At 41.5% G+C, this 26,875-nt stretch overlaps 1 protein-coding gene across 1 annotated transcript in view; it reads left to right on the top strand.

Annotated features, from left to right (window-relative positions):
* Positions 1 to 26,214, top strand: part of LOC102743641 (aldehyde oxidase 4-like) — a 56,643-nt gene extending 30,429 nt beyond the window's left edge. The window contains 16 exon segments of the mRNA XM_081815390.1: positions 1,320 to 1,416; positions 5,293 to 5,417; positions 7,419 to 7,552; positions 8,775 to 8,862; positions 9,176 to 9,262; positions 9,447 to 9,638; positions 10,605 to 10,832; positions 13,430 to 13,525; positions 14,800 to 14,928; positions 18,260 to 18,334; positions 19,409 to 19,461; positions 19,891 to 20,004; positions 20,190 to 20,256; positions 22,385 to 22,570; positions 24,949 to 25,116; positions 25,942 to 26,214. Of these exon segments, the coding sequence (XP_081671516.1) occupies positions 1,320 to 1,416; positions 5,293 to 5,417; positions 7,419 to 7,552; positions 8,775 to 8,862; positions 9,176 to 9,262; positions 9,447 to 9,638; positions 10,605 to 10,832; positions 13,430 to 13,525; positions 14,800 to 14,928; positions 18,260 to 18,334; positions 19,409 to 19,461; positions 19,891 to 20,004; positions 20,190 to 20,256; positions 22,385 to 22,570; positions 24,949 to 25,116; positions 25,942 to 25,995 (1,893 nt within the window). The 3' untranslated portion in view covers positions 25,996 to 26,214.
* The last annotated feature ends 661 nt before the right edge of the window (positions 26,215 to 26,875 follow it).

Genomic DNA, 26,875 nt, shown 5'->3' with positions numbered 1-26,875 from the left:
CTGGAGACGGAAAACCCAGGTTTGTACTCTGACTCCATCTTTTGGAGGCCTCTTAATAGCAAGGAAATTTTGGCAAGTTACTTAAATTCCTCTTACTTTCTCAGCTGTAAAATGGGAACTATAAAAGCACCTACAGAAAAGGTCACTGCGAGGGTTAGATGAGAAAACCCAAGTAAAATGTCTAGAACAGCACCTGGGAGACATGGAATGTATGCAGTAAATATTTGCTATTATTTTTATTTTAGTTGTTGTTATTAATGGGGGGATGGTGCTTTGTAGCCCCAGGGTTTGGCAAAGAGCTAAGCCTGTGGTGTGTCTTATTAAATTTGTGTGATGGAGGGAGAGAGAATAGGTGGGTACATGAGCAGTATGAAACCCAGCCAAGTAGGCTGCAGTCTTCAATATCCTCTGATTCGCCTCTGTTCTTCCCAAGAGTTGCCAAGTTCAAGTCTTTTCCAGTTATCTTTTAAATGCCTTTAAGTCTGCCCCTTTCTTTCCATCTCAGTTTCACCCCCATCATACCCTTCAGTCAAGATCTCACCATTTATTGTCAGACTTACTACAGTTACCACTTAAAGAGGCTCTTATACTCCATTTCAAACTGTCTACCCACCACATTAACTTTTCTAAGCCTCAGTGTTCATCAGGTCACTTTTCTTACACGATCATGTCCCCCTCGATAAGGTTCTTAGCATAGAACTGAAGGTCTTTCATAGTCCAACCTCAATTTACCTTTGAAGCTCATCCAGCTGCTTCTTGATAGAAAACCTGCTCCCCAGCCAGCCTGACCTTGTTCTCTTTTTGGCCCCTCAGCTTGATTTCAACCTCAAACTATTGCTTTCTGAGGTGCCCTTGACTTCAAATGATTTCCTCTCCCACCTCTAACTGTCCTAATTCCATGCAATTCAGTGCCTAATTTAGGTCACCTACACAAGGCCATTTCTGAGTGTTTGCAGCTCCACCAGCCTCCTCCTTGGCCTCTCTCAACCCTCTTACCCCACTCCCCACTCACACCATAAAGTTGGCACCTGAATACCCAACTGCCTCAGGTCATCCCTCAGCAATCTAGAGGCCATGTTTCAGATATGTTTGTTTCCCCCTCAGCTCTTTCTCAGAGCCCTGAACAAAACTGAGTCACCAATGCCTGTAGTCCCTTGTATCCCAGTTTCTGCTGACTCTCCACACTGCTCAGATTGTCTGTTGTGGTGTGTGAATATCTGACAAAGCAAAAGCATAGCAGTTTGATGGATGAATGGCTTATTAGGATGTGAAAAAACAAAACTTTTTATTGTTTTGGTTTATTTGTTTTTCCCTTGCAGCAAGCGCTAAAGCACAATTCATTTTTTTCCATTGAAAAGAAAGTTGAGCAAGGAAATGTAGAGGAAGCCTTTAAATATGTTGATCAAATCATTGAAGGTAAGTGGTCTTGGGCCAGAAAAGTAACTCCTCTGAAGTTGAAGACTCTAAGTTCAGTCATCTGGTTTGAGAAATACTGAAACTTCAAGGCAGAGCTCTCAACCCTAGTGTGATTTTTAAATCAAAATTTAAAATGCACAAATAATAAGTTTACAGTTTGAAATTTTATGTATCTGTACAAATCTATGTAAACACTACCCACATCAAGATACAGAACACTTCCAGGGTTCCTGGCTGGCTCAGTTGGAAGAGCATGCAACTCTTTGATCTTGGGGTTGTAAGGTCGAGCCCCACGTCGGGTGCAGAGATTACTTAAAAATAAAATCTTTAGAAATATATATAGAGAACACTTCTAGCAGCCCAGAAAGGTTCCTCTTGCTCTCTCTCAATCAATAACTCTCCCAAAGGTCTTTATCACTACAGAAAAGTTTTACCTCTTTTGAACTTCATACAAATAAAATCTTACAGTATAACTTTCTTTGTGCCTACTTCTTTTATTCAACATTGTGTATGGAAGATTCATCCACATTGTAGCATAGATCAGTAGTTCTTTTTCATCATTTAGGAGTATTCCATTGTATAAATAATTCCACAATTTATTTATCCATTCTATCATTGATGGACTATTTAGCTATTTTCAACATGATGATGTTATGAATAAAGTTTCTGTAATATTTTACATATCTTTTGGTGGACATAGCAGTCATTTCCACTGAAATATACCCAGGAGTAGAATTGCTAATTACCTTTAGTAGTTAATGCCAAACATTAAAAAAAAAATTTTGTTCCAAGTTGTACTCCTATTAGCAATTATGAGATTTCCATTTTTCTGTTGTTATCATCAGTCTTTTTAGTTTTATGTAATCTGGTGGAGTACTATCTCATTGTGGTTTCCATTGAATTTCTTTGATGATTAATGATATTGAATCCTTTTCATACATGTATTGGCCATTTTTAGATCCGCTTTCGTAAAATATTTGTTTAAGTCTTTTGCCTGTTTTTTAATTAATTACAAGTGATAATTATAATTAATATTATGTTATATTGCCATAATTATATATAATTGATTTTAATATAATTAGTATAATAATTACTCGATTTCCTTACAAATTTATAGAAGGTTTCTATGTTTTTGGTATAAGTTCTTTGTTGGTTCTAAATATTGCACATATCTTATCCCAGCCTGTGGATTGCATGTTCAACGTCCTCATTATTCTTTTTCATGAACAAAAGTTCTTGATTTTAATGTAGAACAATTTGTCAGTCTTTTCTTTATGGTGCCCAATGTTGTTGAGCCCATGAAGAAATTCTTGCCTATCCAAAGGTCATGAAGATATTTTTCTATGTTTACTCCTAGAATCTTAATAAAATATTTTAGCCTTGACACTGAGGTCTATGATCCATCTCAAATTAATTTTTCTGTCTAGTATGACGCAGGGGTCAAGGTTCAGTTTTTTCAAGTGGATATCCAGTTGACCCAGCACCATCTATTAAAAACTATCTTTAGTGAATTGCAGTGCAGCTTTTATGGTTTTCCAGGTGTCTACGTATGTGTTGTTCTATTTCTGAACTCTTTATTATATTGCATTCATCTGTTTATCTATCTTTGTAATAGACCACACTGTCTTACTTGCTGTAACTCTATTTTGAGTTTTGAAATCTGAGAGTGTAATGTCCTTTTGCTAATTCTTTCTCAATATGACCTTAGCTATTATAGGTTCTTTGCATTTCCATATACATTTATCGTCAGCTCATCAATTTTCACTAAAAATAACTTGCTGGGATTCTGACTGGAATCGCATTGAAACAATATCAACTTAGAGACTGGAAATCTTAACAGTATTAAGTTCCAATCCATGAGCAGGATAGACACTGCCTTTTATTTAGGTTTACTTTAATTTCTCTCAGTAACTGTAGTTTTCACTATAGAGATTTTGCACATCCTTCTTAATATTTATACCTAGTATTTGGTGTTTTATGATGCTGTTTAATTTTTTTTTTAAGATTTTATTTATTTATTTGACAGAGAGACACAGCGAGAGAGGGAACACAAGCAGGGGGACTGGGAGAGGGAGAAGTAGGCTTCCCGTGAAGCAGGGAGCCTGATGTGGTGCTTGATCCCAGGACCCTGGGACCATGACCTGAGCTGAAGGCAGACACTTAATGACTGAGCCACCCAGGTGCCCCTATGATGCTGTTTTAAATGACATTTATTTTTATTTAATTTTCTACTTGTTTATGTCTAGTATATAAAAACAAAATTAGCTTTTGTCTATTTAGTTTTTTTAATTTTTTATTTAAATTCAATTAGCCAACATATAGTACATCATTAGTTTCAGATGTAGTGTTCAATAACACCCAGTGCTCATCACATCACGTGCCCTCTGCCACAATTAGCTTTTATATGTTGATCATGTACCTAAGAACTTTACTAAATTCACTTACTATTTTAATAATTCTCTTGAATTTTATGTATATACAAACATACCATGACAGTTTTATTTCTTTTCCAATCTTGATACTATCATTTATTTGTTGGTTTATTTGTTTGTCTGCTTTGATTTACTGAACTGGCAAAGACCTAGTTAGTATGATTTTTTTTAAGTTTTTTTAATTTATTAATTTGAGAGAGAGAGAGCACAAGCAGGGGGAGTAGCAGAAGGAAGCAGGCCCCCTACTGAGCAGGGAGCCCGATGTGGAGCTCCATCCCAACCTGAGCTGAAGGCAGACACTCAACTGACTGAGCCACCCAGGTGCCCCGATTTTTTTTTAATACCAATGCCCAAATCCCACCCCATACCAATGAAATCAGAACTTTGAGTACAAGGTGAGAGCATCAGTATTTATCTAAAAGCTCCCCAGATGATCCTAAGGTATATCCAGGACTGAGAAACACAGCTCTTTAAAGAAAATTATTTCCAGTCTTGGGTAAGAGAAAATAGTAATTTTCACAGAATCTATTACTTTCTTCTAAAGAGTTGGAAAAGAGTGTTCTGTAAGCTTTTAGTCTTTTATGAAAACCTGGAAGAGAGCTTTTTTTTTTTTTTTTGGACCTTTTTTGCATGACTTACATTTTGTTGTCCAAAGAAATAATTTCAAGAAATCCTTTGACTCCTGGCAAAAATAACTCCTCACTTATTTTAACAGCACAGGAATCTTTTGGCTAATTTTTGTTGTTGCTGTTATTCTTAATTGAATTATAGTTGACATACATTAAAATAAAAATACTGAAGTATTTAGTATTTTATTTCATTTTAAAGTAAAAATGCCCTCCAAATACTGAAACTAGGGCCAAATGCCTCTTCTGGTATGACCTAGAAAATGATAAGGGTATACTGAGCCAGGCAAAAATCTCAGCTAAACCAGCAGGAGTAGGCTGGTTTTAGGGAAATAAACAACCTCAGCTCTGCCATTTTAAACCTTTGTGTCCTTTCACCAACTACTGATCTTCTGTGACTCAATAATCCTGACATCACCAGACTGAGATACATATTGTTATTACCCTCCCCCCCTCCCTGTTTTACAGAGGAGGAAATGAGGTTTTAATAACTTGGCCAAATTCACTAGAGATGGCGGCACCTGGATGTGTGACCAGGTTAGTCTGTATGCTCAAGTCCAGCACATCATGGATCTCGCCACCCCACTCAACAGATGAGGAAACTGAGGCCAAGAGAGAGGAAGTGAATGACCCAGGGTCAGACAGCTGGTTGTGCACAATAAGTCTTAATTAGAAAATAGAAAAAAGTAGTTTACCAAATGCTATAAAGTCCAGCTCTCCAGAAGCTAAAGCAACGCACTCCTCATAAACAAAATACCACTGAGAGCCCCCAGCTTGGGACTTTCAACTAAGCATTGTCCTGTGTTTATGACTTACAGGTGAGGCCCATGTAGAAGGGCAGGAACATTTCTACATGGAAACACAAACTATCCTGGTTATCCCAAAACAGGAAGATAAAGAAATGGTGCTATACCTTGGAACACAGTTTCCGAGTCATGTGCAGGTAACAGGATATTTTTGGAAAATGAGACTCCAGCTAACGGTGTGCTATAAGGCCCTACAACCAGGCACTCTGCTCTGGGGAACTTTGGATTCTTTCCACTCCCGTGACTCAAACTCTCTGTATATTTGACATAAGCTACAGTCCAGAATGAAGAAAATGGGGCAAATATTTCCCTAAAAGGGCAGACTTTTCAAAGAAATGAAAATTTTGCTACCTTTCAAAACATGTGCAAGATTTATCTTACCCTTATAACAATTGATAGTGTAAAACCTAATGTCAGGGAGGTCACAGCCTTAGTATTATATTTAAATTTCCCCTGTGGTTCATTGGTGTCGCTTCTCTGTCTTAATGTTTGCATGCATTGGTGATGCACATTTAAAGTGATTACATTTCCAGTGCAGTAGCAGGTGATTTCCAGGCCTATTCCAGTGGTTGAGATATAAGGCGTTGCTGCACCCAGGCAAGTAAAGGAAATCCTCTGACATTCCCCTCTTCTGAGATATAGAGATGTTGGTTCTAGAATAGTGTCTGGCACAGGGGATACTTAAACAGTTGTACTGGGAGGAGGAGTAATGACAAGCATCACTGAGGGGAAAGCTGAGGGCTTCCTGGTAGAGCAGAGTGAGTTGGTGCCTTGGGGTCCTGCAGGGGTGGATAGGCTCAGTGGGAAGAGGAAGCTGCTGTTCAAGGCAAAATGAAAGTCTGAGGGCACTGATGTTGAGCTGGGGTGTTTGTGGCCTCCACGGTTGCAAGTTCTGAAGTGGACAGCAGAGGAATGAGGAGTTATGGTTTTGCCCCTAAAAAATTATGTGATCTCCCACAAGTGCCGGGCACCAGTATCTTTTTCTATAAATTGAGGGAGGTGATAAAGATCACCTCTGAGCTCTCTTTTGACAGAGAGTATGCAGCTGTGGGCTCCAAATGGATAAAATGTATGTCCCAGGTTACCATTGCTATCTATCATCAATACCTTCTAAGGTACAATTAGTTACCTTCATGAGGCATTTCCCAGCGGTAACGAGGGTACAGGGTACTCACAGCCCACAGCCCAGCACCCCGGGGCAATATCTAAAGCAGGCCAAATAAAGGATTTGAATAGATAAAGAAGGTCTATGAATGACTAATAAGCACACAAAAAGATGCTCACAGCTTTGTCACTAAGGAAATGTACATCAAAATCACAATGAGATACCACTCTACATCCACTAGAATGGCTGTAATCAAAAGACAGTAACAAATGTTGATGAGGATGTGGAGAAATTGAAACCTTCATACATTGCTGATGGGCATGAAAAATGGCACAGCCTACAAAATAGCATGGCAGTTTCTAAGGATATTAAAGATAGTGACTACATAACCCAACAATTCCATGACTAGGTATCTACCTGAGAGAACTGAAGTCATCTACCCACACAAAAATTTATACGTGAGTGTTCATAGCAGCATTGCTTACGATAGCCAAAAGTGGAAACAGTCCAAATGCCCATCAATTGATGAATGGGTAAACAAAACATGGTATATCCATACAGTGGAATATCATTCAGCCATGAAAAGAATGAAGTACAGTTACATGCTACAACATGGACAACATGCTTTCAACAACCTTGAAAATATTATGCCAAGTGAAAGAAGCCAGTCACAAAAGACCACATATTGTATGATTAAGTTTATATGAAATGTTTCAAACAGTAAATCTATGGAGACAAAAAGTAAATCAGTAGTTGCCTAGTGCTGGCGGGGCTGGAGGAAGATAAGGAGTGACTGCTCAGTAGGTCCAGGGTTTCTTTGGGGACGCTTAAATGTTCTCAGATTATGGTGATGGCTGCACAACTCTAAAGATTCTAAGTTATGGAACTAAGTATGTTCTAAGTATTTGTTCTAAGTAAATGTTCTATTTGTTGAATTACGGGGCTTCTTCAACTAGGCAGAGGGGAAGCACACAGGTGAGGAAATAAACTATCAAATTGCACTGACGTGGCTTTGGGGACTTACCTCTTGCAGGAATTTGTGGCTGTAGCATTAAACCTTCCAAGGAGTAGAATCGCCTGCCATGTGAAAAGAACTGGAGGAGGGTTTGGGGGAAAAGTGACCAAGCCTGCTGTGCTGGCAGCCATCAGTGCTGTAGCCGCCAACAAGTAAGAGTCGCAATAGCCGCTGTTAATGGCAGCCGTCCTGGCCCTGCAGAGATCATCGTGTCCTTCTGGTCCTGCACCCCAGCTTCCATCCCACGGGTCACAGCCTTTCGTCTCTGGGGGCGGGGGGGGGGGGCAGGTAGCAGGTCGGGGAAGGAACACTGGACCTGAGCAGAGGATCTGTGTTCTAGTCCTGCTCTTGAACTGCCACTCACTCACAAGGTCACCTTGACAAGCCACTTCAGTTTCTTCACCCATAAATTGGTGAAAATAATATCTACTTGTCTTGTAAGATTATTGTGTAAAATAGATGTAACCACTGTGTGTCTTGACTCAGATGTAACCATGTATTGCTTTTTCATTGACTTTAACTCTTTAAAATGTTTATGTTTTAAATTGTTAAAGTAAATCAAACTGAGATTGCCTGAGTGGAAGGAGGGTCAAAACCCTAACCTTATAAGGGACATGTTTTGTCATGAAATAAACCAGGGTCTGCTGCTCCTGGGAATATTCACTTAGCCTCTGCATTATCCAGATGGAATAGCCAGACACAGGAATAGCCATGACTTTTGTGAACCTTATAACTACTAAACCTCTCATAAATATTCAAGACAAACTTAACTTATCCTAGGCTACCACTACAAAAAGAAAAACTGTGAACGACCTTAGCTCATTGGCACTTTCCAACAATAGAAAAGGCTGTCTTATACATATGGGTGTGCAGGCACTGAGAACATTCCTTCAGAAGCCAGAGGAGTCCTCGATGGACATTTTATGAACATGGAGCCTGAATGAAAAGGAGCCTGAGCTCAACAGAGCATTGGTTCTCAACCTTTCCAGCCTCAACATCCCCCATGGCAGTTATTTTAATGCTCCATTTAATATCCCAAAGTAAAGTTCATAATAATATAACCTACTTATACACATAATAGCAAAATAATCATACAATGCCTTAATGTTATATTAAAAAATTAAAGGAAAGTAACTTATAATGAAATAATGTAGCATTTCGATATATAAATTCTCAGACATGACTAAATCAGGATAATAATAGTAATCGTGTTTTTTTAATTTTAATGTTCCCACAAACTTCTGAAATGTTGTTTAAAGCATGTAACTTCCCCCATTAAAAACCACTAAGCCTGATTATCTCAAGCCCCCTTCCCCATCTCTTTGTCTCTACAATTTATGAAGCATCCAGCATATTAATAGTCATTTCCTATAGGACTGGCTGCCCAATCCGGTTTATTCTAGAGCGTGGTGACGACATGCTGATAACTGCTGGCCGCCACCCACTCCTGGGAAAATACAAAGTGAGTGAGATCAGAAATTTTAGGAAACGGCCTAAAACATTGTTCAGTGATAACCAACCAACCAACCAGCCAACCAACAGGAAGGACAATTACTAAATTCCATACCATCCACGAATATTTGGATGCTGCCTACAACCGACCAGAACTTTCTGTTGGGATCCTGGTCAACTTGGGCATCAGCCTCAGTGTCCCTCTGGTGACTGTCACTTCGAACCATGTTCATAAATCAGGTAGACTGACAACTGTGATCATATGTGTTTGTGTAGTAACGTGGTTGTATTGAGAAAGTGGTTTTATTTATATCACTTTGCAGATTGGATTCATGAACAATGGTGTGATCAAAGCTGCTGATGTTGAATATTATATCAATGGTGGATGCACTCCTGATGAGTCTGAGTCGGTAAGAAATATGCTTTTCCCAGAGGCTACCAGTTGAGCTGTATGTGTCATACTTTATTTGCATGAATATTTGTCATACAAAATAGATAAGTTCTGTGAAGCATTCTTGTTAGAGATAAAATTAGGTTAAGTGGTTTTGAATATTTGATAGATGTGAATTCTTGTTTTGTTTTGCTTTAATTCAGGTAACGGAGTTCATTGTGCTGAAATCTGACAATGCATATTATATTCCTAATTTCCGGTGCCAGGGTAGGCCCTGCAAAACAAATTTGCCATCCAACACGGCCTTCCGAGGATATGGCTTCCCCCAGGCTGCAGTGGTAGTAGAAGCTTACATAACTGCTGTGGCATCTCAGTGTAACTTATTCCCTGAAGAGGTAATAAGTTAGAACCCCCTAATGAAACAGCTTTGGTTCAAATATATCTTGAGTACCTACATATAACATTGTATCCGCTTCTAAGTAGATATAAAGAAATAAAGTACACCATCTGTGTATCAGTTAGCTTTTGATATGTAACAAGTCAACCACAAAATTTAATGGACTAAAATAACACAAAGTATTTCTTCTGGTTCTCAGGGTCAGCTGGGTAGCTCTTCTGATCTGAGCCAGCTCAGCTGGAGTTTTATGGTTTAAGACAGCTTCATTTACGTGTCTGATGGTCACTGGGCCAATTAGTCTAGGGAGCATCTCAGCTGAGAAGGGTCATGTCCACTTCACAGAGTCTCATCCTCCAGCAGACTAGCCCAAATTAGTTCTCATGGTGGTGGTCACAGGGTTCCCAAGAGTGGCAGGAATGTGGCAAGCCCATAAGTGTCTGCCTGTATTAATATGTATTGCCCCATGGGCCAGACCAAATCATATGGCCAATCCCAGAGTCAGGGTGAAACCACCTAAGAGCATGAATACAGAGAATGAAATGATTGCCATTTGTGCAAACATTCCACCACAGTTCCAGATTTTGAGGAGCTAATTTGAACAGTTAAGAATAAGGAAATGTTGTGTAGGGGTAGAATAATTTTGAGTGGGGAGAATTTTGTCTCACCACTAACAAAACTTGTGACAGGGCTGCTATTTCTCAGGGTTATGGTGAAGTTAACTGAGATAATACACTTACCCTACAGCCTGGAGCAGATGAAGCGTTCACCAGTAGTTTTTATTGTTATTGTGGTTATTGTTGTTATTGTGATGTTTACGTATGTATATTTGCACTTGCATATTTATAGCCATTTAAATGGTTTCCTTTTTTAGAAAGACTTTCTTCATATCGGGTATTTAACAAAAACCCATGCTCCACTAATGGAATAGGCATATATCCTTAAAATCCATTTTATTGTCTTTCAGGTTAAAGAAATAAACATGTATAAGACAATTAACGAAACAACCTACAAGCAGACATTTAATCCAGAGCCCTTGCGAAGATGCTGGAAAGAATGTCTGGAGAAATCTTCATTCTCTGCTAGGAAACTGGCTGCAGAGGAATTTAACAAAAAGAACTACTGGAAGAAGAGGGAGCTTGCTGTGGTCCCCATGAAATTTACCGTTGGGTTCCCTGTGGCCTACTACAATCAGGTGAGGTTGAGAGAGGTGTCTGTCTTCTCACCAGAAGTCCTTTTCCACACAACTGGCTGTCTGAAAACGGCAATCTCGTGCAACTAGGGATGGTCCCTGTGGGGAGAAAGACGAAACCGGGGCAGATTCCTACAGCAGGGAATAAAGCGGGTTTAGGCAAGAGTTGGGCACCACAGGTATCAGGGCAGATCGGGTGCGACACGGTACCAGGGGCTCAGAAAGCCATCAATGGGCAAAGTCTAGCTCGAGGGGTCTGACCTTGGGCAGGGCCCCAAACATAAGCACTGGGGCCTGGGGTCTCATTTCAAATCCATGAGAGAATCGGGAGAAATAAGAGGATCTCTTTCTCTCTTTCCTAAATTCTTAGTGGCAGCAGTGGGGTCATTTGAAGACAGAGCTTTCAAAAACTCACGAGAACAGACAGAGCCACCCCGTTGGTGCAGGAACTTGGAGTTACTGTGTGAAAGTTCAGTGACTGGTGTGCCTTGTTTTTAGTGTCACCTTGAACAGTGTTTCATGGGGCTCTGCTCTGGATGCTGTCTTATTTTTTGCTTCTATCCCCATCAACCTCTGAACTGTCCCCTTAACAAACCTATGCCGAGGAAGGAATAGAGGCCCCCTTCACAGTATGAATGTCTCTCACCAGATTATCTTCCCGATACACCTTTCCTCGGTGCCCACGAACAAGGCAGAGAGCAAAATGAGAGGGCAAGGGGGAAAGGCCAGCTGCTCCGCTTGGAGCAGCTGCTGTCTTGCCCCTGGGGCGGCGGCGGGGGAGGGCTTCTCAAGCTACAATAACATGCAAGACCCCCTTGAAAGGAAAAAAATTTCTGTGGACTCTCAGTGATCACTTACATGATTTATTTTGATGTTATTTAACTGTGAATAATCTCAAAACAAGGAATAAGATTCTTATAGCTCTTATGCCTTTATAAAATACAAACAAAACTGGAAGTTAAAAATTATATTATAAATGCCAGTAAGAAAATAGTAACATTACCTTAACGTAGTAGTAGATGTGGCTTCTTCTTTTTTTTTTTTTTTAAGATTTTATTTATTTGGCAGAGAGAGACACAGTGAGAGAGAGCACAAGCAGGGGGAGAGGGAGAGGGAGAAGCAGGCTTCCCGCGGAGCGGGGAGCCCGATTCGGGGCTCGATCCCAGGACCCTGGGATCTTAACCTGAACCGAAGGCAGACGCTTAACGACTGAGCCACCGGGCGCCCCAAGATGTGGCTTCTTTAAAACTCAATCCTCGCTCACAAAATGTTGGTAGTTCCGGCTGCTGCTGTACAAGGCATTTTGAAATCTTTACCCTAAATGTCTACGTAGGGTGTGCTGACTCACTGTCCCACCACTTGTCTACGAGATGCCCCATTAATTAAAGTAGTCCTACTTAGTGGTTGTACAATCATCAACATAAAATGTAACATGGGATCTGAAAGCATGTGGCAATACTCATTGTTACATGGTTATCCGTTACTCTCGTTAGATTATCATAAGGTGAAAACACAGAGTTTAAAAGTTCTTGTAGAGAACTTGACAGTCCTGAGAATACAGTCTCAGACTCAAGAGACCGGCATAGGTAAATTAGTTGATATTTTCCATACTTGGTAGCAGGGGCACAGGCCATCAGCACAGGGGTCGAGGTCCCAAGGAGGCACCTGCAGGATGCTGGGCCACATGCACCAGCACGAGAGAGAAATTGCTCTAAAGAAGAAGTCCAGCAACTTGCAAACCACCTAACGTAGGCCAGCCTCCTCCTTCCTAAAGCCTGGTTCCTGGAGCCATGTGCACAGACTGTGGGTTCTTCTACTGGAATAGTCAGCCCCAGAGAGAGACAACAGCAGTGAGTTTGAAGAAGACAGCCTGGCATGGGAGTGGAGGACACTGGGCTCAAATTAGGAGTTGTGGGTTCCAGTGCTGACTCTGTCACAAACTAAGCACCTGGGTCTGGCCATTCTCCTCCTCTCCAGGCTTCTGTTCCCCCATGTGCAAAGTGAAAAATTTGGACCAAATCGGTGGATTCCAAACCTGGCCAATCATCAGAATCACCTGGGAGCTTAAAAAATAGATTTTTAGGCTCCGCCTCCAAACTTCTACTGAGTTGAAATTTCCAGAATGAGACCCATACTTTTTCCCTACCATGATGCTGAAGGTCAGCAACATTTGGAAACCATTAAAACATCTCAAGGTTCTCCCAGATCCTCTAGGATCCCAGGCAGTTTGTGCCCAGAAATTTACTCATACAGGTTCTATTTGCTTTAAAATGAATTTTCATGCCTGGAGAGAAGAATAATAAACTACCGTACAAGTTGAGGCTTTGGAGTGGCCTCAAAGCAATGACACAAGGCCTCCAGAGGCCAGGGACTGGTAGGAGGGGAGATGAGCCACCATTCATACATTGACATTGATGCTTCTCCAGTCTGGGGTTTCTTGACAGGGGTTGTCTGTTGCTACCTGTGAAGGCTTTCTTCCCTAGTGCAGACGGTGAGAGATTGGCTCAATAGAGCAAAACCGTTCATCTGGCAACCTCAGCTAAACTCTCAGCAACATTTGGCCTCATCGTTTTCCAAACTGGTGTAATTATTTCCCCTAGGCTGCTGCTCTAGTCCACATCTATCTTGATGGCTCCGTCTTGGTGGCTCATGGTGGCTGTGAAATGGGACAAGGCCTTCACACCAAAATGATTCAGGTGAGATAAGTGCCCGTCATCACCACTGTAGCAAAGTAGAGCCCCTTACCGTCAGCTGAGCAGGAGAAATACCATCACGCCACATGCATGGATCCACTGTAAGACTCTTCTTGATTTCAGGAATGCATACAGCAGGGGGGTGAGGGAAGCGAGTGTTAGAACTGAGGAAATATGTGATCTTATTCTTCCTGAACAAAAAAAATCAGGTCTTCTGAAAAATGTGATTCCAGTTGTTTGTTTGTTTGAAGATTTTATTTATTTATTTGACAGAGAGAGACACAGCGAGAGAGGGAACACAAGCAGGGGGAGTGGGAGAGGGAGAAGCAGGCTTCCCGCAGAGCAGGGAGCCTGATGTGGGGCTCGATCCCAGGACCCTGGGACCATAACCTGAGCCGAAGGCAGACGCTTAATGACTGAGCCACCCAGGCACCCCGTGATTCCGGTTTCTAAAGGTAAAATATTTTTCAGCTTTGTGGCACCTGCTCAAAGCAATACTATGTTAATTCAGATCTTCAATTAAAAATGGATGTGTTTAAAAGGATGAGAAATTATGTTCATAGAATTCACAATCTACTTAGGAACACCACATGACTGGCCATTCTGTGTACTAATTCAAAGACGTGTTTCTAATACTTTTTAAAGAGCAAGCGATTATTTGCAATAGGAAATTTTTCCTTCTTTTTTTAATATTAAATAAGAATTTGTTAAATATGACACCTGAATCAAATTTTGGGAGCAGGTATGTGTGGGGGAGGTGGGGGGAAACAAAGCTTCTCTCCCAATGAGAAATAGGGAGAAGATACTTTCCTTAAGGAAATAATATTATTTAACAGAGTGCTTGGAATTAGGAAATTACAAAAATCCACAGGGCCTTCTTCGAACATATCTTGCTTCTTTACAACAAAATCCTTATACCCGCAAAATGTCCCACAAAAGAACCATAATCTGCTAAATTATCTGTAAATCACAAGCAGATGAAGGTAAAACAATAAGACCAGGCCTCAACCTCGCCTGCTGCATGTGTCCTACTAAACTAGATGTCCAAGATGACTGTACTGCTCTTATGAAACTGGTATAAAAACTAAGCACAAAAAGATTCTTTGGTTGCTTCAAACTCATAATCTACATATAAAATCCAAGATGCTATCTTAAATATTTGTCCCAATAGGACAGGCAGGTTTTATACTCAGTTCAAAAAGAGAACTAAAAAGTTTTTAATATGGGGGCGGTGCTTAAAGTCAATGAAACAAAGAATATTCTTCTGCTTCCGGCAGGTGGCTAGTTGAGAACTGAACATCCCCCGGTCGTATATACACCTGTCTGAAACAAGCACCGTCACGGTGCCCAATGCTAGCTTCACGGCGGCGTCGATGGGGACAGACATCAACGGGAAGGCTGTACAGGTGACTCTTCTCTCAGTTGTCAGTCATCAGTGACAGTGCTGGAGGAGACCTTGTCCCACCCCTTCTTTTATGGAAGATGAAACTGAGTCCGAGAGAGGTCAAGTGGCTGGTTGCAGATCATTCCGCTAATTAGCTGCGGAGCCAGGGCTCCAAGGCCAGTTTTCTGAGGCTCCCATCTGGTGCTCTTTCTGCTGTCCCGGGCTGCTTTTCATAATTAATGTTTGGTTGCATGTACAACCTGCAACTTTCAGCAGCCTCCCAATATATGAGAGAATCCCTCCCTGCTCTTACCCCAGCACACCAGAGAAGTGCAGAGTAATCGCATCACTAACAGGGCATCCTCATTCCAGGAAGGGCTTGACCTGTCTTTTAACCTCTCTAAGGATCAGTTTCTTCTTCTGCAAAACTTCACCCAAATACCACCCATCTCATAGAATCACTGGGTGGCTTGCAGAGATCATGCAACAAAGCCGCCACCACCTCCTCCCTTCTCCCCACCCTCCAACCTCCAGAAAACCACTGATCGACCATTAGTCACCCACAAAAGACAAACACCAAATTTAAAGAGAAAATTTCAGCCTGTTGAATATGCCCATATATCATGTGAACCATGGATTCCCAAAGTATGTTCCTTGGAACAGTGGTCCCATGACGTTCTCAGTGGGAAAAAAGGATTCTGTAGTCAACAAGTTTGGAAAATGTTGCATAGTACATCCTACTCATAGAGGCTTATGATGCATATTAGCATAATAAATGCTCTGACAAGTCCTGCAGTATAGAAACCTCTTTAACTTTGTTTCACTGTTTTACCCAAGCTTGCTTACCCATGAAAACATTTTCATTTATAAAACCCCTCCTAATACCTATAGAATCAGCACCCAAGAAAAACAGTCCGGGAAATTCTAATTTGGTTAAAACATGTAGGTGACTGAGTCCATTTTTTACCTTTTATCTAGATTCTAGTTGCCTTGCAGGCACAGGTGGCACAAAGACACCCAATGCATGGCTAGACATAGTCTAGCTAGACATAGTCTCAGGCATTGATAAAGCAGACATACTAAAAAAAGAAAAAGAAAAAGGAAACTAAATATTTTTTAAAATATTTTTATATTTTATAATGAAGAATCATCGTAAAAAAGTCATCAATTTGTGTGACTTCTTCACACTTATTTTACTGATCCCACATTGATTTAACGAACATTTACAGAGGGCCTGCCATGTGCTAGGTAGTATAAGCACTAAGGGTCGGTAAAGCAGTAAGTGAAACAGGACAAAGTCCAAAGAGCTTGATCTCATAGAGCTTACATTTAAGCAGACAATAAATCAATCAATCAATCCTTGACCCAGGTTGTGAACACAGCAAGAAAAGAAGCCATGCAGGTTATTTGGGAGCAGAGGGAGCTAGCTTACTATGCTCGAGAAGCTGCAGCAGGCCTGGGGGACTGGAGCAGAGAGAGCAAAAGGGAGCAAGGTAGAAGAGCTAAGAAAGATAGTGGAGGAGTGAGATTGGGGTGTATATGTTTATTCTTGAAGCTGGATAAGGGGGGCTAGCGCATTATTCTCTCGACTTTTATGTATTTAAAATTTTTCTGTAATGCAAAAAAAGCTGGAAAATTTTGTATCTGGCATTTAGAGCTTCAGTAGAGGGAAGTGACCCTACCAAGGGATATGAGGTGAGAGAATTCTCCATACAAAGAAAGGAGTTTGGGAGGTCACAAAAGAATGAAATTGTTCTCTGCAATATCTCACTCTCTTAAAGGGAAGACTGTCAGACTGCTGAGTGTAAAGTTATGTGTAGGAGTACAAGGTCAGGACACAATTAGGAGAAGAATACCTGATATTTGGGCATGCAGGAACCCTGTGACTTAGCTTTGCCTCAGTGTGGCCCTCTTTTGGAAGGCACCCATTTGTAATAAGGTCAGTGATTGAAAGCTGAATGAACCAGCAAAGAGATTTATGAAAACAAGGATCTCTGGGGTGCCTGGGTGGCTCAGTCAGTTAGGCGGCTGACTCTTGGCTCAGGTCATAATCTTAGGGTCCTGGGATCGAGCCCTGTGTCAGGCTCCCTGCTCAGTAGGGAGTCTGCTTCAGGATTCTCTTTCCCTCTGCCCTTCCCCCTACTCACTCTCTCTCTGTCTCTCTCTAAAATAAATAAATTTTAAAAAAAGAAAGAAAGAAAACAAGGATCTCCCTAACATGTGAGAAGCCAGAAACCATTTCCCAAAGAGGGGATGATAGAAAAGGAGCAGAAACTAAGAGGGGGCATGAGAGGTGATCTGAGGCTGAGGTGAGTATGTAAGGGCAGGCATGAACAGATTCATGTTTGAATTAAGGATGGAAGCCAAATTGGGGCCCACTGATACCAGGAGTCAGCAGGTGTAATCTCAAGGGTCCAAGATTTCACCTCAATCCTTCTTATTTTCATTTTACTTATGTTTTAAAAATTTAAAAAGCACACTTTGCATCATCAGAATGACCACTTATTAAGTGGAGTGTTGCCATGAGATCTCTGCCCACATTTGGGACCAAGAAGTATACTTTGTGTTAAGGCAACAAGAAAAGAGCAGTGATGGACTTCATAGGTAAATGCTGTTTTTTCTTACCCCGTGAAGAGCTGATGATGGCAAGGTATAAAGTGCAGATGAAAATGTAGTGGCGATTTACATAAGAAGAACGGAGAGAAAATTGCTCTGTCGGCTGGCACGCCGCGGGCACACTGAACTCCACCGTCCGTGGGCGAGAGCAGCCAATATGGCCGCATTCCAAGCAGCAGTTCAGCTTCAGAGAAACAGCATCATTACCCAACTAAATTAATGTTGTTATTTTGAATTTTATTGGTATATAGACTGGTTTATGTGCTTTGTTGTTTTATTTTTGCTTTGGAGGTACAAAAGAGCTAACTCTAAGGAGACTCAACCTAGCTTTATGTTAGCATATATTAAAACAACATTATAATAAAAATAATGGGTTAGCCTGGTGATGGGTATTAAAGAGGGCACGTACTGCATGGAGCACTGGGTATTATACTCAAACAATGAATCATGGAACACTACATCAAAAACTAATGATGTACTGTATGGTGATCAACATAACATACTAAAATTAAAAACAAAACAAATAATAATGGGCATCAACATCGCAAGATCCACAAGAATATTTGTTTCCTTCAAAGGGGTTCCCTACATTACTCAACTTTAAGAATCTCTGCCTAGGGGACTAGCAGGCAGGTTCACAAAACTGACAGATTCCCTTTGAATTGATTTGAATATTTAACATTTTGCTATTTCCTGTGCCTTTTTTTTCCGATGTGATTTCAAATATTTATTTTTAGAATGCCTGCCAAATTCTTATGGCCCGTCTTCAGCCAATCATCAGAAAAAACCCTAAAGGAAGATGGGAGGAATGGGTGAGTATTCTCTTTATTACTCCTGCCAGGAAAAGTCAGATACATCCAGATGGGCAATGGCCCTAAGTGCCTGGGCTGATGGGTGGTGCCCATTCAAGAAACAAAGCATTTATTAACATTTACTTCTGCCTTTCTGAAAAAGCAAAAGCTATGTCTGGATTCATTGAAACTTGATTTTATTTCAGAGCCTGATTTCTCACAGAGCATGGTAAGAGCATGGGCTCTAAAGTAAAACACACATTAGGGTTACTGTCCCTGCTCTGTCACTACTAGCTCTGGGAGACAAGTTCCACCCTCAGTGCCTCAGGACCTTGGTTTTCTCACCAGAGCAACAGAGATAATAGCAGTCCTACTATCAAAGGATTACTCTATTTTTAATAATAATTATTATCATTACCATTAGTATTCTTGTTCCTAGCCCTACCCAGGTTACTCCAGTAGGGAAGCTGACATAATATACTGAGACCGCCAGTGAAATTATTTGGGAAAAAAGCAGAGTAAAAGTACATACATATATAGACAGACACATACACATATAAACATGTGTGTGTATATATACGTATCTGTGTAGATACTTACATACAAAAGTACATGAATATGGTCTAGCCCTCTCCTTAATTTAAAAAGCCAGAAAGGGGGATACCTGGGTGGCTCAGATGGTTAAGCGTCTGCCTTCAGCTCAGGTCATGATCCCAGGGTCCTGGGATCGAGTCCCGCATCGGGCTCCCTGCTCTGTGGGGAGCCTGCTTCTCCCTCTCCCTCTCCCTCTGCTTGTGCTCTCTCTCTCTCTCACAAATAAATAAAATCTTAAAAATTAAAAAAAATAAAAAGCCAAAAAGGGTTAAAAAACATAAACTTTACACTGTGCAACCCAAAACACTAAAGGGCCTCAGAGCATAGCTAGCAGCTGCCCCTACACACCTCTCTTGAAAAGCATGACCTGTGGCTTGTACAAGGCGTACATCTCAACTGAGGCGAATGTGGGTAGAAAGCTTGCTCCAAACAGGAGGAGGAAGGTATTTTTCATTACTTTCCCTAAATTTATATTTCTTTGTAACCAATCATCTCTTCCAGGTTGCAGAAGCCTTCGAAGAATCCATCAGTCTCTCGACTACTGGATATTTCAAGTAAAGGACATTTTTACTTTGGGTTAGATTACAGCTGGGCAGAGATGGTGCACACTCATCAGTCCAAACAGATGCCCGGAGAGCCCGGGAGCTCTGCTGTGTCCCCGCTGTCAGCCCTCAGTCCTGGGTCATGGCAGGGAGGTCTAGGGACTCCACCAGGAGGGACACCACAGCTGTTGACACGCACTCGAAAACCCATTGCACTAACTGCCTGCTGGAGGGTGGGGGTCAGACAGTAGTGTGCCTTCTCCCCGTGCCTGTGGTGGAACTGTACAACTCTGATCACACACCCCCTTGCCGAAGAAGGGGAGGGAGGCCGGCAGCCGTGGGGCGGGTGCTCCGTTTATCTCCAGGCCCCACAGTACAGTGGCAATGAGACCACTAGTGGGGAAAGGGCCTGTCCTTTTCTCTGCTGATTCCTCTTCTCAGAGGCTACCAGACATATATGGACTGGGAGAAGGAGAAAGGTGACCCCTATCCATATTATGTTTATGGAGCATCCTGTTCTGAGGTTGAAGTTGACTGTCTGACGGGGGCTCATAAGGTAAAGAGCAACATTTGTGTTCACCATCTGCATAGTGTAAATACAAACATTGACGTGTTTTCCATGCTGTACGTGATAATCAACTTGATCCTCCAGGTGGAAGAACCAGGGACAGATATATAATTTTAGTAAAGATCTATTTTAAATAAATCATATTTTCCACTATATATTTTCTCTTGGAACCGCTCCTTAGGACTGACCTCTTCATGGATGCTGCTTTCAGCATAAACCCAGCCGTGGACATTGGGCAGGTGCGTGATACCAGGACCCTCTGACCACAGGAACTTTTGATCAGTTCCATTCAGAAAAGTATTTCCCAGAATCCTCCAAATGTTGTTTACACCTGGTGCAAGTACTCTGCAGTATATATTATATATTTTACATACACACACGCAATAGATAAAATATTAGAAGAAAATTCAAGAAAAAGTTAACAATCATTGTCTTTGTATGGCAGGAATATGTGTGACTTATCCTGCTTTATAATTCTCAGTGCCTTCTAATTTTTCTTCATGAATATTAATATGTTCATAATTAGGGAACACTATGTAAATACATAATAATAAAGTTACATTAGTATTCATATTAATATTAAATTTAAACAGACTGCAATTTAGGGAAATATAAAAGAAAAAGAAATACTTAAACATAATTTTTTGCCTCCTGCCGAATTTAATTCTGATTTTGATCTTGCAAACAATAAAATTAACTCACCAAAAGTCTTTTTAAACTTAAAACCTTTCCAGCTGTTGGTATAGATTTGCTTTTTTCTAGCCTTGTTACTGAAGGTGGAGCCAGTGGACCAGCCACATCAGTCCACCTCAGACCTACTAACCGGCCCCCAGGTGAGGCAGGGCAGCTGGTCCCCGGTGTCCACCTGAGTAGCATGCTGGAGCAGTTGAGCAGCTTGGCATCACACCTGACGGACACATGGTGCTTTCATCTGCCAACAGGTTCCCAGCATCCTAAGTCCTAAGAGATTGGTTTACCTGGGTTGGCCATTGGGCTTTATAAGGAACAATTTTATTGATCCCTCTGTGCTTCTCAAAGTGTGGTCCTCAGACTCTGCAACAGAAGAACTTGTAAGTGTTTATTGGAAACATGGATTCCTGTACCCAGGAATTCAGCCCAGGCTTAGACTTATTCCATCTTAACTTTCCTGGGCTGAGACAGAAACCGGCACATTTAACCTGTACCTGAAATTCATCTTAAGTCTGTAAAGTTTGAGAACCACAGCTCACCCAGTCCTTGCCTCCCCTTCCCTTTCTTACCCCCTCCTCCCAGCTCCTTTCTGCCTCTTTATTGTTTAAGCAAAGGCAGAAAGGGAGATGTCATGATCAGGAAAACCCTACATTCGTCTCATTAGAAAAGGAAAGAAAACTAGAAGTATGTTAGACTTGATCTCTTAGACTTCGATCTTTTCCTTTAGGGATAAGCAGTTGGAAATATCCAAATATAGAATTTAGATTTGTATACCTTATTCCTTAATTTTACATTTTCAATAAAATGCAAACTATAACTCTCCTTCAATTCTTTAACCTCCAGGCAGACACCCCTCAAGCCTTTTTCCTAGGGCATATTAGTTTGTAAATAGAACTCAACATGACTTTTAATAAAAAATATTTAATTTAATAAAAGTTTTTTCTATCCTATCTTGTTTAACATTTACCTACTCACCATGGTAATTTATAAAGGGAAGTAAAGAAATCCAGATATTATAATAACCTACGGTGTTCCATTTATTCTAGTTCATGTTCCTTTAATGTTAGCTTCTTTTCCCTCTAATTCAACAGACATTTATTAAGAACCTATGTATCAGGCCTCATGCTAGTAACAGAATACAAGAAGGCCAAGGCCTCAAAATGCTCATAAACATGAGAGAGAGCAAGATGGAAGAGGTGAACAAGGAAAATACCCTCTGAGAGCCAACGTGATGGATGAATGTGTTCAAGATGCAGTGAGCCTGGAGGAAGTAGTTTCTAAATCCACCATGGAGGTGGTAGGAGGATCCAAAAGGCTCCAAATAGGCAGGAACTTGGAGGATAAATAGGAATTCTCCAGGGGGACAAGCTGAGGTAGGGAGCAGTGAAGAGAGTCAGGGGAAACCACAATACAAAGACTTGGAGGTCTGAATGAAATCTGGTGGGCTTGAGAATTACCCGGAACTTGTCCAGTGTCAGGTACCTGGAGGGTGGGTCACCTGGGCAAGAAGAACTAGGGATGAGGCCAGGTAGGAAGGCAAGCACCAGACCCTTTGTAAGTCCACCCCAGGCTGTCAAGAATGACTCACTATGGTTTGGAGCTCCATTTTCAGTCACATTGGAATATTTATTCAATCAATATCATATACTTAATAAGTTGTGAAATTTTTGCCTGTAGATTGAAGGAGCATTTATCCAAGGCATGGGATTCTACACCATAGAGGAACTGAAATATTCCCCGGAAGGTGTGCTCCACTCTCGAAGCCCAGATGACTACAAAATCCCGACTGTCACTGAGATTCCAGAAGAGTTCTATGTCACTTTGGTGCATTCCCGAAATCCCACAGCCATCTACTCATCCAAGGTAAGAAAACAAGACCTCTATATTAGTTTGTAGGGCTACCATAACAAAGTACCACACACTGAGTGGCCTAAACAACAGGGATATATTTTCTCACACTTCTGGAGGCTAGAAGTCCAAGATCAAGGTTTGATTTCTTCTAAGACCTCTCTTTGGCTTGCAGATAGCCACCTTCTCACCATGTCCTCCCATGGTTATCCCCTCTGTGGGCACATGTCTGATGTCTCTCTCTGTATGTCCTAATTTCCTTTTCTTATAAAGACACCAGTCATATTGGATTGGGGCCCACTCTAAAGACCTCATTTTAACTTAATTTCACCTCTTTAAAGACCTTATCTCCAAATATGGTCACAGTCTGAGGTAGGGGATTAGGACTTCAACATATGAATTTTGAGGGAGCACAGTTCAGTCTATAACAACCTACTCTTTCAAGAAATAATGAAATAGTCCCCTGAATTTGCTTACTCCTTTGAATTGAAAATCCCAACAGGAAAAGGGAAAAGGAAAGCAAATTCATGGCAGCGTGGTGCTTACTGACTTCAGAAGACGAAGTAGACTCTTCACTCATGAGAGAGATCATGAAACAAATTTAATCAAACAAGAAAGGTCAAGGAAGAGTCAAACATCTAGGGTCATTAGGCTAAGTGCTACCATGAGATAAATCTGAAATTGTAGGCAAATTTCACCAGCCCAGAACTTTCTTTTCTACACTCTTCTCACATGTTCTCCAGACTCAATTCTTTCTTGTTTGTCTTCCTCTCTCCACACCTCCCCAAACTGGAACAGGCTTTCAAACAAGTTTCTCACTATTTGCTCTGAGCTGTTAATAGCTGCTGATACAAGAGGCATTGACCCTATGTTCCCTGGAGCATATGGGCTCTAACTGGCCCATAAAGACCTATGGTGAGGGTTCTTGAACACAAGTGCGCAAAAAAACACAACTTCCCCCAACTTATGTTCTATTCTGAGCCCACATCTGGTCAGACAGATGGCAGGCTACCCTTAGATTTTTTCAGGAAATTGCCTCTCCTTCTTAAAAGTAGGTCAAGATTGGGAGGAAGGCAAGACTTCCTGTCTGATTGGCCTCTATCTGCTTCTACACCAGAAGCATCTCTAAAGACCATCCTGACACAGGGTGCAATCCTGCCTTTTAGGGTCTAGCCACCTCCCTGCCAGTTTGCTCCAAACAGCACATAAGACCTTTCTGCTCCCCTCCTCCTCACTTCAGAGGAAACCCCTCCTTCTACCAGCTCTACCTCTCCTTCTACATTTGCTTTAGAGTAAAAATCAAAGCCAGGGATAGGCTTTTGCTTGGAGATAAAGGCCAATCTCCCCACTACGGCCCTGAGCACAGACCACAGACCAGATTACTTTGAAGGAAGAAAGAAGAAAAATCAGTACAAACAATCATTGGTGAATCATTCAAAATATAATGCCACTACACTGTTAATTCAGAAACATCCAAGACACACCAGGGAAGTTAGCACACAGGCAACTTCAGCAGCTCACTCTTAAGAGTCAGCCACCTCACTGTCTTTTAGGCTCAGCTACAAAGATTGTGGTTGTTTTGTTTGGGTTTTGAGTTAAACAAAAATGGTCTGGAGCCCAAAGTGGAATATTCTAGAGTGCACCAAGGGCTTTGGTCTTTAGGATTTTACCTGGGCCAAGGAACAGGTTTTAGCTGCCCCACTATCCTGATGTTCTGGGGCATTTTCATGAGCTACTTTGAGGAGGACCCCACACACAAATCAACAAGGGGCCGGGGGATGGGGGTCGGTTCTGGCAATTCAGACCTACTCCATTCTAAGGACTATACAGCCAGAAGTGGTGAGAGAGTGTGTGCGTGTGTGCGTGTGCGTGCGTGCATGTGCGCACGTGTATACGTGTTTATGCACACGAGTGCGTGCGCGCGTGTGCGCGCGTGTATACGTGTTTATGCGCATGGGTGTGTGCGTGCGTGCGTGTGCACACGTGTCTACGTGTTTATGCACACGGGTGCGTGTGTGTGCGTGCGTGTGTGTACGTGTTTATGCACATGGGTGCGTGTGTGTGTGCATGTGTGCGTGTGTGTGCGTGCGTGCATGTGCGCACGTGTATATGTGTTTATGCACACGGGTGCGTGTGTGCGTGTGTGTGCGTGTGTGCGTGCATGTGTGCACGTGTATACGTGTTTATGCACACGGGTGCGTGTGTGCGTGTGTGTGCGTGCGTGCATGTGTGCACGTGTATACGTGTTTATGCACACAGGTGCGTGTGTGTGCATGTGCGCACGTGTATACGTGTTTATGCACACGGGTGCATGTGTGTGTGTGTGTGTGCGTGTGCACAAATTTGTCCCAAGAGAACCATGCATTTCTGACAGCCTTTTGCCCTCCTCTCAGGGCTTGGGTGAGGCTGGAATGTTCTTGGGATCCTCCGTGTTGTTCGCCATATTTGATGCAGTGACTGCTGCCCGCAAAGAGAGGGGTCTGACCACGACCTTCACCCTGAATAGCCCAGCAACTCCTGAGTTTATTAGGATGACTTGTGTGGATCAGTTTACTGACATGGTAAGGGTGGTGAGGAGAGGTCCTTGTTGTAATCACCGCTTACCTGGACTTTCAGGTTCTTAGTATGGATTTGGTAACCATGACAAAACCCCAGGGCAGGTTCATCTTTTCCAATGAAAATTCTCACTCTGCCTCTACCTGCTACTATCTATATACTTTAAAGTAACTGCAAAGTGAGTGAACCTCTTCAAATGATGGCTTGTTTCAGACCCCAAAGAAAAGCAGACTCAATTGAGTCAGTGCTGGTAGCAAATCCACATGGTAGCTAACTTCTTGAAACATTTTATCAAAATGCAGTTGATGTGGTATTGTGATCACCTAAATAACTAAATTAGATGAAATAGATATCTGATCTGGTCAATTATTCAGAAAGCATTTGTTAAGCAAACTAGTAAAAATAATTTAAATTGAAATATCAAAGTCTGGGCACTCTTTGATATGCCTTGTAATGACACACTAATAGAACACAGGTTCATTTTCCAGCTGCTGCACATACATCTAGAACTATGATTAGAGATTCTTCCTACTATTGCTGCTTACTGCAGCCCTAACTGAAGGTCTAGTATAAAATTAGATTGCACTTTATGCCTTTGAAAGTACAGGGCTTCTGAATAAGATGCATCATATCCCAAGCATAAGTTTATGAGGATAAAGAGATTTATGACTCAAGGATTGAAAGGAATAGGAAAACTATGTATTTGTGATAAGAATAAAATGGACATTGGCTTGTTCTTTTTTAAAAAACAATTTTTCTTCTAAATTACAAGTTTTTCATATAACATTTTATTAATAATTATCTTCCCTCTTTCGATTTTTTTTTTTTAGATTCCTAGAGATGATCCTTCAACATTTACACCTTGGTCCATCCATGTGTCTTAATCCTTTGTTTCTCTTAGAAAATGAAAGAATACATGATTGACCTTAAAATTTTCAAACCAGAGCAAAGTATAGATTGGCTCCTGATTGTCAAGAATAATTTTAGGGGGCGCCTGGGTGGCTCAGTTGGTTGGGCGATTGCCTTCGGCTCAGGTCATGATCCTGGAGTCCCTGGATCGAGTCCCGCATCGGGCTCCCTGCTCGGCAGGGAGCTTGCTTCTCCCTCTGACCCTCCCCACTCTCATGTGCTCTCTCTCTCATTCTCTCTCTGTCAAATAAATAAAATCTTAAAAAAAAAAAAAAAAAGAATAATTTTAGTATCTTTTAGTTATTCTCTGTGGTGTAGGTCACTGCATGATTATGTTTTAGGACATAAATTTATACCAAAAGATATAATGAAGCTTAGAATCAAAAATTCTTCTTTTCATTTGTATTATCTTGAAGATCTACAACATCATGATTTTAAAACATGGTAGAGTTTTCATTACCATGGAACAACTCAAGAAACTACTCATGCTTTGTTCTTCAGAAATCTGATCCCTAAAATCATCCAACCCCAAAATTCTCAGAATTGGATCCCCAAAGCCAATGGTGTGATGGTGATAACCAGCTCACTTGGAAAAATCCATGACTGATTGTGTTTTGCCAATTTCTGTGGTGTAAAGACACCCACCTTGGCCAATTCCAAGCCACTAACAATGAGGTCTCTGAACATGGGGTTGGAAGAAATGTCCATAATTGGCTTTTGTGATCTCCAGCACTGCAAGCCTACCACAATCCTCATGTTCCTGCCACTCCCATGTGGCCTGTTTAGATGAATCTTAGGGATGTAAACCATCCAAAGTCTTCAGCTGGTCCTCATCTGCCATGAGCTCTGCTCCTC

This window comes from Leptonychotes weddellii, chromosome 3 (genome assembly GCF_054177405.1).
Source record: "Leptonychotes weddellii isolate Sample4059 chromosome 3, ASM5417740v2, whole genome shotgun sequence".
In the NCBI taxonomy this organism is placed as follows: Eukaryota; Metazoa; Chordata; class Mammalia; order Carnivora; family Phocidae; genus Leptonychotes; species Leptonychotes weddellii.
Note: the sequence above shows the minus strand (reverse complement) of the source record. Positions and strands in the feature narration are given on the sequence as shown.